This window comes from Condylura cristata, unplaced genomic scaffold, assembly GCF_000260355.1.
Source record: "Condylura cristata isolate star-nosed mole 26May11 unplaced genomic scaffold, ConCri1.0 scaffold00061, whole genome shotgun sequence".
Taxonomy (NCBI): domain Eukaryota; kingdom Metazoa; phylum Chordata; class Mammalia; order Eulipotyphla; family Talpidae; genus Condylura; species Condylura cristata.
Window position 1 is genome coordinate 582,512 of NW_004567162.1, and position 18,919 is coordinate 601,430.

The 18,919-nt window shown below is 50.3% G+C and overlaps 2 protein-coding genes across 4 annotated transcripts; both read right to left on the reverse strand.

The window, feature by feature from the left end:
• LOC101623845 (chromosome unknown open reading frame, human C6orf136) lies at positions 1 to 4,081 on the reverse strand. Of its 2 annotated transcripts, none has more exons than XM_004695365.2 (6): positions 3,889 to 4,081; positions 2,261 to 2,659; positions 1,925 to 2,013; positions 1,542 to 1,742; positions 367 to 436; positions 1 to 292 (listed from the first exon to the last, which is right to left on the reverse strand). In XM_004695365.2, the coding sequence occupies exons 1-6, from the start codon at positions 3,958 to 3,960 to the stop codon at positions 179 to 181; spliced, it is 945 nt and encodes a 314-aa protein (XP_004695422.1). In that variant the 5' UTR covers positions 3,961 to 4,081; the 3' UTR covers positions 1 to 178. The 2 variants fall into 2 exon arrangements, with proteins under 2 accessions (XP_004695422.1, XP_012590052.1); XM_012734598.1 differs by lacking the exon at positions 3,889 to 4,081 and adding an exon at positions 3,710 to 3,754.
• Positions 4,082 to 4,353: 272 nt separating this feature from the next.
• On the reverse strand, positions 4,354 to 18,883 carry ATAT1 (alpha tubulin acetyltransferase 1). Of its 2 annotated transcripts, XM_012734599.1 has the most exons (13): positions 18,770 to 18,883; positions 18,245 to 18,305; positions 18,036 to 18,127; positions 17,869 to 17,929; positions 17,634 to 17,747; positions 17,343 to 17,444; positions 10,408 to 10,453; positions 10,220 to 10,288; positions 8,612 to 8,683; positions 8,206 to 8,449; positions 5,319 to 5,398; positions 5,186 to 5,228; positions 4,354 to 4,846 (listed from the first exon to the last, which is right to left on the reverse strand). In XM_012734599.1, exons 1-13 carry the CDS (start codon positions 18,874 to 18,876, stop codon positions 4,504 to 4,506), a joined length of 1,434 nt encoding a protein of 477 aa, XP_012590053.1. In that variant the 5' UTR covers positions 18,877 to 18,883; the 3' UTR covers positions 4,354 to 4,503. The 2 variants fall into 2 exon arrangements, with proteins under 2 accessions (XP_012590053.1, XP_004695425.1); XM_004695368.2 differs by lacking the exons at positions 4,354 to 4,846; positions 5,186 to 5,228; positions 5,319 to 5,398 and adding an exon at positions 6,286 to 7,429.
• Between the last annotated feature and the right edge of the window lie 36 nt (positions 18,884 to 18,919).

An 18,919-nucleotide genomic window follows, 5' to 3' on the forward strand; every position in this document is an offset into this window, starting at 1 on the left:
TCATATATTCACTTAAACTTTATTATTTACAAATTAAATTACACAGCAGCTTTACACAGCATGAGATGGAAAGAGAAGAGGGGAAGAAGTTGGCTCCTGAGATTCTTGGCCGCCTCCACGTCCTCCTCTTGTGCATATAGCCAAGGTCTTCAGTGCTGCCTCCACCCCAGTTCCTAGGTCAGGCTTTGGGGCACAGGTTTAAGTTGGGTTCTGGCTCTGACAGCCCCAGAGTCACCAGGGCTCCCACTAGCAGCTTCTTCACAGGCGTTGGGGGTGAATGTGAGGGCATCAGCTATGGGGAGAAAGGTTAATGCCACATGGTGTGATGTTCTGCCCTTTCCCTACCCATCAGGCCCTAGGACTCACTTTGTCTAGGCGATGGCAACAAATGAGGCCGCTGGAATTCAGATAAAAGGTGGAATAGGCGTCATAGGTCCTGGTGAAAGGAGAGAAAGAGCTTACTGAGAGATGAGTGGTTCTAGATTTGAATTCAAGCATTTGTATAAACTAGTAATTTCAAGTTTTGGTACATATCAGATGATCCGGGGAACTTTTGAAAACTTAATAACCACTTTGTTCCCTGTCCCAATAAAATCAGAATGTCCTGCACAAATAAGATTCTTAGATGATTCCACTGTGTAGCAAAGTTTGGGGCCCACTGATTTGGGTTGAGTCTACAAATAGTTATTTGGGGGGTAGAACTGGGGTATAGTCCAAGGGTGCGGAGGTGAGAAGATTCACCAGAAGACAGAGTGGGGAGCAGAACTGGCGGATCCACTGAAGTACACTGCTGAGGGGAGCGGCAGGTGAGACAGGAGAGGGCTGCTGCATCTTATGTAGGTCAGTTTCCTGGCTGGGGATCGAACTCAGGCCATGGTGGTAATAACACTAAGACTTAACTCCTAAGCCACCATGTAAAGACACTGGTTTACATCTTTATATTTTAAGATTTTATTCTTTGTAGAAGACCTAGTGTGTAAGCCAGAATTGCGGGAAGTGAGACATTCCCCAGAGACAGAGTAGGTAGCAGAATAGGAGGATTTACGGAAATACACTACTGAGGGCAGCAGTGGGTAAGACGAGAGGTCTGCTGAGCCATACATGTGCTAGCTACCTGGCCAGGAACTCAACTCAGGCCACCATGGTAGGCCTCTGTGGTAGAAGCAGTGAGACTTAACCCCTAGGCCACCAGGGAGGTCCTACTGATAATTTCTCAATAGTTCTGTGCTGTGCCCCAAAAATTTACCAGATTTATCTCTTCACCTGCAGTGGTGAGGCTCAATCTAAGACAGGGATTTTCATTTTGTTCAATAATCTTTTGAGTACCTACAGTATGCCAGGTAATAAACACGAAGAAGCCGAGTTCAGAGGCCTCCATACTAACACCCTAATTTCTGTTAACATTAAAGCTGACTAGGGTGATCCCTGCCCCCAAGAAGCCTGCAGTTAAAGGTAGGATAGCTCAAGGGTTGGAAGAACATGAGCTTCCTGAAAGGGAGAGGTTAAGGAACACTGTGAGTCCTTTCTCACTTCTTTCTTACCTGTAAAGCTCTTCCTTGTCGCGCTTGTAGAAACGCAGAAAGAGCATGTGAATGGGCAGCCCCACGAGCCGCCAGCGGGCCTGCAAGCTCCAATTCTCAGGGTGGCGGGTCAGCTGTAAAACATCCAACCGAAGTTGTGCAAAATAGTTCCAGGCTAGGAAGCGGCAGAGTGTCAGCGACAAAATATACCATGTCCGGCCCCTGCAAAGAAAGGGGGGGAAAAATCTCATGATAGCAGAATAGGAAAACCAAACTGGCCTCTGTCCAAGGAACAGAAGGCTGTGAGAAGCAGCCTAAAGCCTTTTCTGGTAAATGCCCAAGACCAAGTCTACAGCAGTGGGTGCTTTTCCTCCCCCAGGCCCTACCCATGCGTGGATTCTCACTTGGTTCGTATATTCAGGATCTCGTTGATGAATTCCACATCCGATGAGTAGAGACTGTAGTCGTGTGAGTGAAGGAAGATATTGGGAAGCTAGGTGGACAGAGAAGGTATCAGCTCAGAGGGAGTGGTAAGTCCCTCAGTTTCTATTTATTTAGTGCCTCTTTATTCTTGTCTGATTACCTCATCCCATGTTCAACATCCCTTAACCTAACTTGAGGAGGAGCATCTTTTCCTTGGGAAATGCTTATGATTTGGCTTCACGTTCCAAGAAATGCCAACTGACCAGCCCTCTACATCCCGTCCTACTGCAGACATAGGTGACTTCCAGGTGACATACCTCGTGTCTCAGTCTCTCATACATGACAGCCAGGTGCTCCTCCATACTTGGATCTCCTGACGGAGTGGCAGGGGACGGGTGGGCAGTCCCAGGGGCTTGGAAAGGTATCAAAGCCCCAGGGTAGGGGCAGGGAGGTCCCTCAAATAGGCTCCTAAGCCCATCCAGGCAGCCACTATGCAACTCAGGTCCTGGCCCCTCCTCCCCCTTTCCTGGAGGGAGAACGACCCATGGTGAGCTAAGGGCCTGCACTGACGGGAGAGGTAGTGGGGAAGGTCTTGGAAGCAGCCAAGTAGGAGGGCGTGAGGGTGAGGGAGACCAGAGAAGAGAAGACGGAGAAGTGGTGGTGGTGGAGTGAGGCCAAAGGGGTGGGATGGGTGGAGCCCGTGGAGAAAGCTGGTCCTGAGGAGAACAAAAGGGAAAAAAGAATTCAGCTGCCTGATGCCCGTGATCCAAAGGCCACTCATCAGCATGGTTCCTTCCAACCCCACCTGCTTCTCCTGACCGGAGAGATGGAGTTACTACAAAAAAGGATGGAGTCACCATCTCCACTCAAAACAGGAGGAAAGTTCCCTGCGAAGCAGGCACAAGTAACTCCCAGACGCAGCAAAAACCTTTTCACTTGCTTAAGGGTCCAACCCTGGGAGCAAGCCCACCTCCTGTACGGCAAGAATAGTAAGAATATATACTTGGAAATCTGCATGAGTGACAGGTTGTATGGCCCTTGGATGAAAGGCTACCACCTGCCCTCCGCCCCTGAGCAGGCAGGTGTGCGGCGAGCCCATCCCCGGGGGCTAGAGATCTCCCTCTAGGCTGTGACCTCAGGCTGTCTCCCCCTGCTTGCCTCCCCTAAGCGCCTCCTATAAAGGAGGCCGAGGAAGCCGCACGGAGTCATGAGGCTGTGTGAGGTAATGAACGTAAATAAAACGTTGCCACCTATAAAGCGGAACATAAGTGGAAGCTATTATTTCAGGCCCCTGTCTGACAGGAATAAGCGCAGGAGACTGTTACTGAGCGGACTCCACGGCCCCTGGTTTTCCGACTTGGCAACTGTGACGGGGAGAGCTGACTTGGGTCCCTCGGCTCTCAAGGACACCCCCGGGGGTCGCGTTCCCGGGACGGCGGCGGGCGGGTGGCGTGGGTACCTCGGTCCCCCACGGAGTCCCCGAGGCGCCGTCTCCGCCGGGGGCGTGGCCATCTTGCCCGACCCGGCGCTGGGGCCCGAACCGGGTCCACCCGAACCCGCCTTCCTGCAGGGACCGCTATCCGGTGCACAATGCGCAGGCTGCAGGGCACGGCCCGCAGGTCTGTCTGGTGGGGGCCAGGAAACCGGGGCGGCGCCGCGGTCGCGCTGCGAACCTCCGGCCTCTGCCCTTCAAATCACCTTCCCGGCACAGGTAACCGCGGAGACGCAGTCAGGCGCGAACGCGCCCCGTCGCCCCCGACTCCCACCTCAGGCCGGGGAGAACTGACGTCGTGCGCGTTCCCACCCGGAGACCCCAGGCCCCTCGGCTCGCCGGCTCCGGTGGGAAGGGGCGGCAGGACGGCACTGCGCCTGCGCGGGACGGGCGCGCGCTCCGCCCCACACGCCGGCTCTGAGGAGGGTCTCTCCCCGCCCCCTCCGCTCTCACCTGGGGGTGAGCCTGGTAGGCGCGGAGGCAGGGGCCGAGACGCCTGGCCGCCCCCCGACTGGGCGGGTACATGATCTTCCGGGAGTGCGAGAGGGCGCCTCCCGAGTCCGGCCTCCTCACTGGGTGAGCGCGCCCCGGAGCCGGCTTCTTGAAGGGGAAAGAGGGGGGGCCGGGGGCTGAGGACAGGGAAACGGAGATGTTGCGCGCTTGCGCACTGCGGGTTCCGCGGAGGCGGTGAGGCGCTGTCTGCAGTAAGTGCGCCTGCGCACGCGTGAGCGCTCCTGCCGCAGAGCGCTTGCGCAGCGAATTAGCGGGTCCCTGGTAGGGCTCACTCCACCTGTGGCGCCTGCGCAGCAAGCTGGGCGACAGTGTGGTCGCAATGGGTGCTGCGTGAGGGGAGAGGGGGACTGAAATGACGACAATCCAGTTTCCCATAACTCGTGATAAAAATAAATACTTTTATTGCTCAGCTTAAAAATAAAATACAAATGATTTGGCACCGATGAGCCTGTCAAATGAATGAATGAGTGAGTGAATACCCATGAGGGCTGGCTTTATCGCACTCCTGTGGTGAGAGAAAAATACTGACTTTGAAGGTGTGAGGAGAGATCGTTGTCACCACGGCCTAGTGCTACGGCGCTCCTGCAAGTTTCGAATGAACCTGGCGTTGAACATGTCCCCACCCACTGTCCAGGCCTGGGCGGGTGCCGCCTGGGCCAGTGTGGCTAGGGCGGGTGCCGCCTGGGCCGGTGCAACCTGGGCCGGTGCAGCCTGGGCCGGTGCAACCTGGGCCGGTGCAACCTGGGCCAGTGGGGCCTGAGCAGATGTGGGCTGGGCTGGTGTGGCCTGGGCCTGCGTTTGGGCCTGGGCTGGGGCGGCCTGAGCCTGTGGAGGAACTGTGTGCATGGGTTCCTTTCCAGACCCGTCCTTTGATAAGACCTTTTCCTCACTGGAACACCTGGTAGGTGGAAGGGAGACGAAGAGTAGGTTTTAGGGGTACTAAAGTGACAGTTATATCACAGACTCTTTAAGGTCTGTCCAGCTTCTATGCAGAGGGGGACCAAATGCTGTATGAGGCTAGAGCCATTAGTGTTATGTCCATATTTGAAACCCTTCAGAGAGCACCAAAAGGAAGCACTAAGTTGAACCTATGGGGAGAGGTAGGATGTTAGGATTTGTGAGAGGGGAGGAGCTACTGTCCATGCGAGAGAGTAAGGACTGGCAGGAGTAACAGGGCGATGTTAGCAAAGGAGTCAGAGCTGGTGGGAGGCTGTTAGAAGAGGGACTCAGACCTCACCTAGTCTCTCTTTCCTGTTCCCCCTGCTTCAATTCTTGATTGCCTGTGGAAATACCAGGCATGCACATGGGAGCGCTGGCCAGGGTCGTGAATATGGCCTACTTGATTCGGGTAAGGAGAGATGAGTACTTACCTGTATTGGGGGATGAGGAATTCAACCCCCCGTGGCGGCTGTAGCAGCAGCTTTGGGCTACCAGCCCTGGGGGAGTGCCCCTGTAGAAGAAATGGGAGATGATGGGGAGGAGGCCACAGGATGAAGGGTGAGTGGGTATGGAGAGGAGGAACAAAAAGAAAGAGCAAGCAACAAAAGGAAAAGGAAATTATCATTCCTATGGGGTTTCAATTTCCATCTAAGTTATATTCCAATAAAGGGGAAGCAGCTTACTTTATACCCCAAGATTTTCTGGAGCAGTCCTGATTTGGTGCTTTATTTCTAATGGAGGCAATGGGTTTAACAGAAGGTTAAATGTGATCCAACTCATGTCATAAAAACAGACTCACTGGGAGGCAAAATGCATCTGTTGTACCAGGTACCCTGGTGTTTGATTTGGAAACATGGCTACTGTAATGACAGGATATGTCAGACCAGAGAGAAATTGGGAGCGGTGAGGCTGAATTTAGGAGGAGAAGGAAAGGAGCCTTTGGAGGGAGCAGAGGTGACAGATAGCTGGACTCAACAGGGGTTAAGATCGTCTTGAGAAAGGTCTAAGGGTTTAGTGGGGCAGATGGCAGGAAATCAGTGGGAAGAATCCAGGATATGATTAGGGGATTATTATCACAGGGTGAGGCAATGAATGGATCCCAGAGATGTTGATACACCTTCACATCTTGGCAAGGGCTGGCTTGGGGTAAAGACAGAAGTCGCTGAGGAGAGCTGGTGGCTTCTGACGGGAATGGGGGAGCAGTAAACACAGGAGCAACATAGAGGGATCTGGTGACAGAATCGCAGAAGACTCAGCAATGAATATGACTACAGACACCAGAGCCGCCAAGGAAGCTCTGAGCTTGCTGGAAGAGTGGGAGACCCCAAAGGTAAAGGATGTGAGGGGGGCAAAGGTCTTAAAATCTCAGGAAAATAAGGAGTGACACACAGACGAGGCTGAGGCAAAGGTTTTTGTTTGTTTTTCATTGAAAATGTCCATTTAAAAAACACAAAAGAATTCACACTTGATTCAGACAATACTGGAGAAAAGAAAAGAGAAGGTGTGTTGGGAGAGAGGGAGATCCTGCTCCCAAGGTTTGGAGGGAACACAGGGAACCTGATCTACCACACACTCAGGAGGTGGGGAGGGGAAAGGATGTTCTATCTCCAAGGTTTGGAACAGGGAAGAGGTCCTTACTAAGGAGGAAAGAAGAAAGGAAGGTCAGAGGAAGAGTTCCCGCATCTCAAACCAATCTCACAAGACAGCAATCTATCAGTATCTAGCCACTGTAGAGATGGGTGAGGGAACTCCAGGAGTTAATAGATCCTTGAGATTCAGGCTTATCTTCTGAAACCTGGCTAAGAGTGATCCTAAGGTACTTAGTAGGGATCCACTGCCAAGAGACAGACATCCTCACAGAATCTGGACCTGGGGAAGAGGTGTCTTTAGAAGGGAGATGAGTCTTTAGAACCCCAAAACAAACATCAGCTTCGGGGCTCCCTGACAAATACAGAAAACATGGAGATGAAGTTTGGCAATGATGACTGGATCCCTTTGGGAGCTGGTACGTCCCTGTCCTACCTTAACTGGCTGGCGTGGGCAGACTAAGAGGCTGAGTGTGGTAGGCAGCACAAGGCAGCGCTGGAGCTACCAGTAGACACTAGAGGGAATACGGGATTTGTTCCATGGACAAGACTCCTTAAAAGGTTACACTAGTAGAGGACGCCCTGGGACTTTCCATGGCGTTCTAGAGTCTGACAGCAAGCGTGCGCTTCTCTGGATAACTAGTATGAGCTGCTCAAAGCATTTGGCAGCGAATTGGGCTGTAAGTGTTCAGAGCCCAAGTTAAGAGATAAAGGGGAGCTTTCTATGGTAGGAAAAGCTACAAGTAATAGGCCATCTGGGACCCTGACAACCCAGTTATCAAGAAAGGGGAAGGGGGAACCCTATGGGCTCTGTCAGGTTCCAGTGGATCCTAGGGATGCTATAAAGAGTGGGTCTGGGGTTCTCAGGGAGAGGGGTCTCTGCACACCCAGGTCTCCCCATGAGCAAGGGGTTAGCTGTCTATCAGTATCGGCTTTCATCAGAGCGGGGAAGGGAGCTATGGAGGGATGTCATGGACAGGATAAAGGGAGAGGGAAAATGGGGGAAGAGAGAAAAACAGCAGTCAGGTGAAGAGAAAGCTGGGAGACAAACACAGGAGTTACCCGCTCTGCCTGCTGGGATGGGCTCCTGCCACTCAAAGACACCAGCCTGCAGCCAGGCGCTCCCCAATTGTGTCAGAGGCCCTACCCCTTCCCAGTGTATTAAAGCATGGTCTCCCCACACTTAGAGGCTCAGTTCCCTCCTCAATACACCTGTCCTCCCTACCCTTCTCCCCAACCTACTTTAGAGTCCCTAGACTCCATATAAAATCCCATCTGCGGCCCTCCCTGGTGGCGCAGCGGGTTAAAGCACAGCACTGAGAATCTAGGGCCGCTTCTGCATGAGTTCGATTCCCGCCTGCCCCGGAGGTGACCACAAGGCGTGGCAGACCTCTCCTGACCCGCCCACTGCTCCCCTCAGCAGTGTACTTCGTCGATCTGCCTGTTCTGCTCCCCGCTCTGTCTCTGGTGAAGCCTCTCACCGCCCCTGAGCCTCTGGCCTGTACCCCAGTTCTGTATGCACAAATAAATGAATCTTTAAAAAAAAAAAAAATCCCATCTGCTCTCCCACTGCACGGCACTCCCCCAAATACTTTCCAATTTATTCTTTGAAGATTTTCAGACTCTAGCCCTCCTGCCCTGTTACTTCACCTTGCTAAAGGGTTCAAATCGCCCCTGCCATTTCTAGCACCCTCGGAGTCCGGAGGCCGCCTAGCCCTCCAGCTGCTGTTACCTGGTGCGGCGACGCTGGGCTGGGCTGCCCCCAGGGTCGGTAGCCAGCAGAAGGCGGGCAGTGGGATGCGGGGGGCAGAGGCGCAGGGACCGCAGCAGCTCTTGCTCTGGCACAAAGGGGCGGAGGGGGCCCCGTTCTGGAGAGTTCCCCAGGCTGCTGGAGCGAGGGGGTGGGTGAGCTGCAGGTGTAGCACGGCGGGGAGCCCTGTTTAGGGGCCAAGGAGGCTCCACAGCTACCTTCAGAACTTGGGGGAGAGAGAATAGAGAGCAAGACAGAGGAAAAAGGAGAGGGAGGAGTCAACAGCAAAAACCAGGGTAGAGAAAAAAAGAAATCAGAGCCTTGAGAAGAACAGACCCTTCCCCGGGTCAAGGCCCCCCAAGCCCGGACACCCGCGCAGCCCTCTTACATTCTCGGTCACTGGAGGAGTACGGCTTAATGTCGCCCTCTGCTCTCTTGGGGGGGAGTTTCCTTGCTGGAGCTGGCAGTGGAGGGAACACAGGCAAGATCAACATCAGAGAAGACACACTTCACGCCCCCTCCTCCCAGGCACTCCCCGCTGACCCCAGCCTCTGCTTCTTGACATCACAGCTTCTCCTGGGGAAGGAGAGTTAAGCTCCGTTGCAGAAGCAGCTCTGTGGCAATGCCATCATACCAAGAGGGGGCTTGGGGGGAATGCCAGAGCACTTTTGAGGAGAGCCAGAAGGAGTAGGCTGAATGCCGAGTCGGGGGATAAGCTCTAGGGAGACTCTGGGGCCTGGGAGATGCAGGAGAAGGGCAGCCAAGGCGGGTGAGCTCTTACTGTCAGTGAGTGCTGTCAGGGCCCCCTGGGATGCTGGGGCAGTGGAAAGGTCCCAGCCGGGCCAATGAGGACCCCAGGTCTCTCTAGATGAGACGGACAAAGCCCTTGGTTAATCAAGAATTGCTCTGAAGAGGTCAGAGGAGGTTGGGTTTGGACCTCTCCTTAAGTACAGGTGGGAGAGACTTAAGTTTTCACAGGGAGGAGAAAGGGAGAGAAAATACCAGACATCTGTCCAGGGAGTTACAGTAAGGGGGTGCTAACAGACTGCCTTAGTTCTGCCTCCTCCTGCCTCACTCCTCTACATGCTCCCTCCTCCTTTCCTGCAAGAGGGCTCCATCCTGTGTGGTATATTAGACGCCTCTCAGGGGATCCACTTAAGCTTTACCCCTTCCTGCAGACCAGCGTTCCTGCTGGCGCTCACTTGCTCTCACAGCCTGCAGGCAGCAGGGCCTCGTGGGGAAGTCTGGGAAACCAAAGGGTGTCGTGCATATGAAATGCTTCTCAAGTGTCCAGCACGGGTCGAAGCTGGTAACTGGTAACACACTTTTCTTTGACTTTCATCTTTTCTCATTAAGGAGATGAGAGCTAGTGACAGAGCCAGCTCGGGGAGGCGCCTTTCTGTACAGCAGGCACTGCAGCCCGCAGAAGGCTGTGCTTCTCCATGGGAGGCAGCCGAGAAGAGGGAGGATGCGGCTCAGATCAGCAGGAGCCTGTGTGCATGAGGATGGACACAGGGTGAAATGCGAACCTGGACAATTTTTCAGCACTTCTGAAGTTTGCTTTCTCTAAATGAACTTCATTGTTTGCTTGGAAATATAAATTCTGAGTCTTATCTTCTAAAACAAGTATTTAAACTTTGGACCATTCGTGTCACTATTCTGCGGACTGGAAAAGGAAGAGCTGAGTGCACTGCCTTCCCTGAACTGACAGAAAATTGAGGGGTGTTTACACAGTGCCTCTGGCCTACCTTGATGGACTTGATGGACCTGACGCAAGCAGGGGTCCCATCAACCTTAATTGTCAGACAGGCTCCCCGTGAGTTTGCTAAGCTAAAACTCTTGATGTGTATAAAGTGTACTGAGGTCCCATGAGGGCAAAGACTAGTGGGTAATGAGTGCTACAGACTTCTCCAAAAAGAGCCCAGAGATCGCACTGAGCTGGCTCATGGTCTCCAGCCATCACGGCACTAAAGCCCACCCCACCAATCAGCTTTACCAGGGGGCGTAGGATCAACCGCAGCAGCGCGAGAGTGTCGAGTTGCCCTCAGAGAGGGAGCAGAGGGCCCTGTGAGGAGGGAAGTGGTGGTGCCCCTGAGTGAGGGAGCCAATGGGAAAAGGAATCCACCTCTTTCCTTCCCCTCACCCCAGCTACTTGACCAGCACACACAAGGTGAGAAAACTTACCATGTTGATGGGCAAAGAAGCCTTCGAAGATCACAAAGTTGTTCACCTGTAGTATGAAACAAGTATAATTGTCTATTCAGCTACTCTGAACATGTGGTGTAGAATCATATGCTAGAAAACCTGCAGTGAGTGGAGCAGAATGAAATTCAGCCTTTCTTGTTGACAAACTCAGTCAAAAATTTAGACTCTGGTAATCTGATCTTATAGTTGATAAGGAATTGTAATGGACCTTGAATAGTCACAAAGATCTTGAAAAAGAAGGAAGCTGGAGGAGTTCACACACACTTCTTGATTTCAAAACTTACTATAATTTACAGTAATCAAAACAGTATGGTGAGGCCTAAGGACAAATACATAAGCCAATGATATGAAGAGAATCTGTCAACAGAAATAAACCCATGTAACTATGGTCAACTAATCTGCAACACTACATGGTCAAAGAACAGTCTGAGCAGAGCTGGGCTTAACCAACTGAACATCCACATACAATGGGTTGCACCATTAACCCACTGCATAGGAAAATAAGTAAAAATAGATCAAAGTTCTAAATGTAAGATCTAGAAACAGAAACTCTTAGAATATAAGGGAAAATTTTTATGACTCTAGTATAGGCAATGGCTTCTTTAACATGACAAAAACACAAGCAATGAAAGAAAAAAAGATGAATTGAACTTCATGAAAAGTAAAGTCTTCTGTATTTCAAAAGACACCATTGAGAAAATGAATAGAAACCCACAGAATTGTAGAAAATACTGTCAAATCATACATCTGATGAGTGTTATATCTAAAATATAAAGAACTCCTACAACTCATGGATAGAGAACACAATTCAAAAATGGATAGTGAACCTGAATAAACATTTCTCAAAAGTTGACATACAAATGTCCATAAGCATTTAAAATGATGCTCAACACCATTAATCATTAGGAAAATGCAAATCAAAATGAAAAGATATTCTACTTCATGTCTGTTAAGACAGCTATCAAGAAGTTGGAAGCCTCCCTGGTGGGAGGCGACGTAAAACGCTGCAGGGACTGTGGCAAACAGTCAGTTCCTCAAAAAATGACCTGAGTTTCATCCCCAGCCAGGGAGCTGACCCACATGGCACAGCAGACCTCTCCTGTCTTCCCTGCTGCTCCCTTCAGCAGTGTGTTCAGTCAATATGCCTGTTCTGCTCCCCACTCTGTCTCTGGTGAATCCTCTTGCCCCCCTCACCCCCTAACCTTTGCACCTCTGGCCTACACCCTAGTTGTTGTATGCATAAACAAAAAAATCTTTTTAAAAAATCTTTTACATGGGCTCTCCCCGATGGCACAACAGGTTAACATGTAGCACTGTGAAGCTAGCCACAGCAGCTTCAGCACAAATTGGATCCCCGGCTTCGGAGGTGACCCATATGGCACAGCAGACCTCTCCTACCTCACCTGCTGTTCCCCTCAGCAGTGTACTTCATCAATCTGTTCTGCTCTCTGCTCTGTCTCTGGTGAATCCCCCCACACGTCTGGCCTACACCCCAATTCTATATGCATAAATCTTTATAAAAATATTTTACATGAATATTTATAGCATATTAATCATAACAGTCAAAAAGCAGAAATCAAATATCAGTTGATAAATGGACATAAAATATGGTAAGTCCACATAATGGAATATCCTGCCAAGGATATTCTGAAAAGGAATGAGGTACTATGACATGCTACAATGTGGATGAACCCTGTGAAGACATTATGCTAAGTAAAAGCCAAACACACAAACTGTGTATCATTATTCCGCTTATATAAAATGTCCAGAATAAACTACTTCACAGAGAGAGTAGATTAATGGTTGACGGGGGTTGGCTTATATAAAATGTCCAGAATAAACTACTTCACAGAGAGAGTAGATTAATGGTTGATGGGGGTTGGGGGGAGAAGAAGTGACTACTTAATAAATATGGGTTTCTTTTTGGGTGATGAATATTTTCTGTAATTAGAGAATGGTGATGGTTGCACACTGTGAACATACTAAAAACTGGTGAACGGTATATTTTCAATAGTTAAAATACTGAATCTCATCTCAAAAAAGAAAAACCCTGCTCAAAAAAGAAAACTCCTGGGCCTCCCTGGTGGCCTAGAGGTTAAGGCTCAGTGCTATCACTGGTACAGCCAGGGAGCCGACCCACATAGGGCACAGTAGACCGCTCTCTCGCCCACTGCTCCCCTTGGCAGTGTATTTCAGTAAATTGGCCTAGAGTGTTCCCCACATTGTCTCTGGTGAATCTTCTCACCCCCCACACCTCTGGCCTATACCCCAGCTCTTCTACACATACACAAAAAACCCTGACCCAACTCGTCAGTTGTCTCAAGATGGGGCTAACAGAGACACAGCACACAGAATGTTAGGGAATATCCCAAACCAACAACAACAAAAAAAACCTCAACACATTCATGAGGCCAAGTGGCTCAAGTGCACAAAAATATGAGAGACAAGCTAAGGCTTTTTTCATAAAATCTAAGATTGAAGTAGTAGCTGTAGGGGAAAGACATGGAGGGCAGGAGGCCATGTCCATAAGAGTTTACTACATTTGGGAGTGATTTCAAAACAGTATCACATTCCATTTGGCCTTCACAACAACCTTTGGAATCACTGTTTTAAAACAAAGTATAAAAAAGCCTACAGTTAAACAGTGTAATAGTAGCCATCTTAGCTTGTGTAGTAAACTTTCCAAATCATTGGTAGGAGTGGAAGGGTAGAAAGGGCTGGCTCAATGTAACCAAAGATGGGGAAGTAACAAGAAGCAGGGGGGTAGGAGGCGGGAACAGCAAGGGAAGTTAAAGAAAATGCAAGAGGTGAACTCTTATCAAGACAAAGATATTTCATTTTGATCACTTATCTTGATGTGAATCTGGAATCTTTATATTAAACTTTTTTCCTGGAGGGAGGGAAGAAGTGAAAAAGACTTGATGATTTACTTACCCAAAGCAAAGTAGCTACAAGTGGCAAGATGAGACTCAAGGCCCAGAATTTTTTATTTACTTTTTTTTTTCAGATTTTAATTTTTGTGTAGAAGAACTAAAGTATAGGCCAGAGATGGGGTGGGGGGAGGGTGGTGGTGGTGAGAGGATTCACCAGAGACAGTGGGGAGCAGAACAGGCTGATTTACTGAAATACACTGCTGAGGGGAGCAGGTGAAAACAGGAGAGGTCTGCTGCAGTCTATGGGTTAGCTTCCTGCCTGGGAGTCAATTTCAGCAATAGTGGTGACAGTGCTGAGACTTAACACCCAGGTCACCAGGGAGGCCTTCAAGCCCAGACTCTGGATTCTACTTGCAGCCAAGTTTACTGAGTAGTCAAGAAGTAGGGGCTATGGTTCAAATTTGAAGTCTACACTTTTTAGCAGTATGGACTTGGTCAAATGACTAATCTAATCTTTATAAACCCCCAATGGGGTAAAAAATAGCACAGACTGCTGGGCCTTCCTGGTGGCAAATGGGTGAATTCTTAGCATTATGAAGCTATTGCAGCTGTTTCAGCGTGAGTTTGATCCCCCGCCAGGGAGCTGACCAACATGGCCCCGCAGACCTCTCCTGTCTCGCCCGCTGCTCCCTCAGCAGTGTATTTCAGTGTATTTGCCTGTTCTGCCCCCACCTCTGTCTCTGGTGAATCTTCTTACCCCGCAGCTCTGGCCTGTACCCCCAGTTCTTGTATGCATAAATAAGTAAAAATAGTATTAAAAAAAAATCACTGACCTAACATTTAAAAAATAAAATAGCACAGACCTCAATCACAACATTATTGCTACTATATTATTATTATTACATGCATGGATAGTCCAGAGAATTCATGAAATAGTCGATTTTGTTGCCATTCTACGGCTCTGCTATTACAAGATCCCTGGGGAAAGCGTTTATGCTCAATACTGTGCTCCTCCATTACTCTCACTGCCTCAGCGGAAGCACATCCATGGGGGACACTGTAAGGAGACCCCACCCTAGTGTCTCCCCACCAGCCTCAGCTCCCAACAAGCACATGCCAGCAGGCAGCCACACCAACTATGGCTTGCAGCGCCCTGCAGGGCAGGCCATGCCTTAGGGCCCCCGCCCGTCGCTCCCCCACAGGAAAGGCGCCCCGGCCCACGCACTCAGTCCCCACACTTCTCAAGACTACACTTAAGACACGGCTTTCTTCACCCTTGTGCCGCCTCTGTAATCAATCAAATGCTGTTACAATGGAGTCATTGCTTCTACCCAAGGCTAACATGTCACCCCAATCCCAACCCATCCTGCCCACTCGCAAACCCGTTTCAGCAGTTCTCCCCTCATTCTCTGACACCCAGTGAGTCTTGTGCTGTTAGATCTTGCAGTGGGAAGAGTCAATCTGGCTTGATCCACTCTCCCCCACCTTGCGCTCTATTTCGTGGTTCCTCTTCAAACTGCATTTAAGGGGGACCTATCCTCACCATGTGCAGTTCTCAGCTTCTCATTCCCCATTCAGCCTTCCACCCCCACTGCGCCGAAATCACCGTCAGGACCCCAGGCGGCTGAACCCAGCAGTCCTTCCCAGACCACCTCTTATCTCACAGACAACAGCATTTACTCCAACTATTCCTTCCTCCTCGAGACACTTTCTCCATTGGCTTCCCAGGTCGCATTACTTGTAAGTTTTAATCTACTTCACCAGCCACCCCTTAGCCACACTTCTGCCTCTCCTCCTCGATCTTCCAGAAGGCCCAAGGGTTCGCGTCCCTGAACCAATTCTCCATCCTCAGTCCTTGGATGGCAGCCTCGCTGCTTTCCATACTGCACACATGCTGAAAACTCTCCATCCAAGCCTCTCAACTCCCAGAGAAGTACCCCACTTAACTCCCAAAGAAGTAGTACCCAACCATCTAGTCTCCAATTAACATAATCAAAGTGGATTTGTACTATTCCCCACAAAACTGCTCCACATACCATCAGAGTCAACACAACACCATCCTTCTCACTGCTCCAGCCAGCAACGCGGGGTCATTCTTAACTACCTCTTTTTTTTATTTATTATTTATGTACAGAACAGCTGGGGTGCAGGCCAAAGGTGCAGTGGTGAGAGGATTCCCCAGAGACAGTAAGGAACAGAACAGTCACATCTATTGAAACACAATGGTCTGTATTTCACTGAGGGGAGCAGCGAGCAAGACAGGAGAGGCCTGCTGTAACATGTGGGTCAGTTCCCTGACTGGGGACGGAACTTGTCCTGCAGGGGCTGCGGGTAGCTTCACAGTGCTGTGCTTTAACCAACCCCTTGCACCACCAGGGAGACCCCTTACTACTCCTGCCCCACAATCAATCTATCCATAAATTTTAATGACTTCAACTTCAAAATATTTAAAATGTGGCTGGCTACCTACCACCCCTGCTGTTACCATTTTGCTTCCTAATTGGCCTACTTACTTCTGCTCTTGCTCTGCTACTTCTATTCTCAGCAAAGTGGTTTGCTTAAAAGTAAGTCAGGGGCCTTCTCTGGTGGCGCAGCAGGTTAAAGCACAGCACTAAGACGCTAAAGCCACTTCAGCATGAGTTCGATCCCTGCCCCAGAGGTGACCCACATGGTGCTCCTGACCCACTCGCTGCAGTGTACTTCGTCAGCTGGCCTGTTCTGCTCCCCACTCTGTCTCAAGTGAAGCCTCTCACTGCTCCTGCACCTTTGGCCTGTACCCCAGTTCTGTATGCATAAATAAATAAAATCTTTAAAAAAATATATTAAGTCATATCATATCACCCTACTGCTCAACCCCCTATGATAGCTCTTCTTTTACCACTAAGAGTAAAAGTCAGAGTCTTTGCAACAGCCTGTTAGCCTGAAATGCCCTTCCTCCTCATCACTGCTGTGACCTCAGCCACCACTGCTCCGCGCCCACCTTCTCACACTGCTCCAGGCACCTGTGTCAGTCCGCTCAAGCAGGCACCCTCTCACCTCTCCACCTGGGCACTGGCCACTCTCCCTGCTTGGATACTCTCCTCTCAGGAATATTCGACTCCCATTCTCACCTGTAAGTTATTGCTCACATTCGCTCCTCATTGAGGCCTTTGCTTTATCCCATTTAGGGCTGCAATCCCACCACTCCCGTCCCGCAGTGGCACTCCCCGGCTTGTTCTCATTTTTCAGAGCACTTATCATCAAACATATAAATGTTTATTATGTTGGCTCCCCAATTAGAATATACACCCCACAACTGGATTTTATCTGTCTTGTTGGATAAATATTTCAAGTGCCCAAAGAACAGTGCCAGGTGCTCAATAAACATTTGTTGAATGATTGGTAGCACTAGTTAACATCACATTACATTTTTAAAGGAACCACCTTCCTATTTTAAATCAAAACTCCCTAAGGACTGAGAATGTATATTATCCTGGGCTTTTAATAAACATTAATTGATCACAGAGTAGCCTATGCAAAGGGTTGAGCTTTATCAGGTGTACAAAATACATGAAGACTCGAAATAGAAGAATCAAATAGCTGTATGATAAAAGAAATTACCACAAAAAAACTAATAAGAATGAGCTTAGGCCCTCCATGTGGCACAACCGGTTAGGATGCAGTACTGCAAGCCAGCCGCAGCCACTTCAGTGCGAGTTTGATCCCTGGAAGTGACCCACATGGCGCAGCAGACCTCTTCTGACCCACCCGCTGCTCCCCTCAGCAGTGTTCTTCATTGATCTGCCTGTTCTGCTCCCCACTCTGTCTCTGGAGAATCCTCTCATCACCCTTGCACCTCTGGCCTGTACCCCAATTCTGTTTGCATAAATACATAAATCTTTAAAATAAATAAATAAACCGTTCTTTAAAGAAAAAAAGTGAGCTTATGCAAATGCTACACAACAGCGAATATGGAGTACCTGGATGGTGCCCCTTCTTTGTCCCCAGATAATAAATATGATGGGGGCACTCATCGAGGATACACCCTCTGAAGCATCTAACCTGCGGGACGGTGGTCTCCAGGTTGTAGTGTTTATTCAGGAACTTCAGCAGTTTCTGTGAGGGTCGGTCGATGGCCAGTTGGTGTGGTTCAACTCGCTCCTTCTGCAGGGAACAGGTGACTCAGGGTAGGAGTTGTGGAGAGAGCATGCCAACAGAAACCCGTGAGCCTGCTGAGGGAATCAGAGCTCCCTCCACGGGGGCTGGAGGGTGGGAGGCACGGCCTCTGGAAGGTTTTAGGGCAAAGGGTCTTTGATCTCATTTTGGATACACTGGTGAAGAGATAAGTAGTACCTGCAACATATAATGGAAGAGTTCTCGCCCGTGGCCATGGCGCTGAAGTGACTCATGGATGTAAAAGTCCAGGATGCACAGTGGTTCTACCTCATTGTGAGCCTCCCGGTCATCCTAAGAGGTGAAGAACAACAAATACCTTTGAGGATCCAGACACACTGCTGCCTGCCAATCTCCAGCACTGTTGTTCTCAGGAACAAAGGCACAGGAATTCATAGTTTCTAGTAACACTTACCAGTACAAAGAGTTTCTTGTATCCAACTTTGAGGAAGCCAACAATGGCTCCTTTTCCAGCCCTGTAGGATGGGGAGAATGAAGCAGCTGGAAATGGGAGGGCAAAGAGACGCAGCAGGGCTGGGGGAGGGAGGAATTAAGTACAACAGAAGAGCATCTGGCACTCACGGGCGCGCTGATGTGTCTTTGAGCACATACATGACATGGCGGTTACTCTGCATCCTCGATGCACTAGTGATAGGGGCAGGAAGGTGCTGAGCCTGCCAGGGAGGTGAAGAGAGATTTTCTGCAGGTCCCTTCCAAAGGACCCAGGCCTGCCTTATCTGTTGTCCCCAGAGAGGCCTCCTCTTTGCTCCATCTAAAGACTCCCCAAATACCTTAGCAGAAGCCTTGCCCAGTTCGTCTACAATGGTCATGATTTGCTGCTGAAGATCAATACTATAGAAAGGAGACAAAAAGTCAGATGCTGAATTAGAGGGTCCCTGAGCAATGACCCCCTGGAAACCTGGGCCCCCATTCTAATCGCGGTTCAGGACTTAAGGCTCTGTGACTTTACCTTGGGGTCTTCCTCTCTGGGTTTCCACCCCACCCTGGGACCCAAACTGAAGCCGCACCTCCTGTCAGTTGGCGTGGTACTCCCTCCTCCCTTGGGGCTCTTATGGGGAGTCTGGAAGGTCCGGTCAACCACATCCTTAGGTTGGGACCACATACTGGCTCCGGGGGTGAACGGTCACAGAGCCAAACACGCCTCAACCCCACTAGGTCTGCGGTCAAAGGTCACGAAAAGGGCGAGCCTGGGCATCAAAAGGAGCGGCCGCCAGAGTGAGAAGGGGGCGTGGTGCCTGGCCAGGTTTCCAGAGGAACCAGGACGGAGGGGCCTTGGGGTAAGTTTGAGGTGTCACCGGGCCGGCGTTGTGGTTCCGGGTCGGCGGGCTGGGGGCCGCAGGTGCTGGTCCAGCACCGTGATCCGCTCCGGGAGCAGCGCGTCCACATCGAACGGGAACTCCATGGCCCATTGTGCGCGGCCGGACCGCCCCGCGTCACGTCACTTC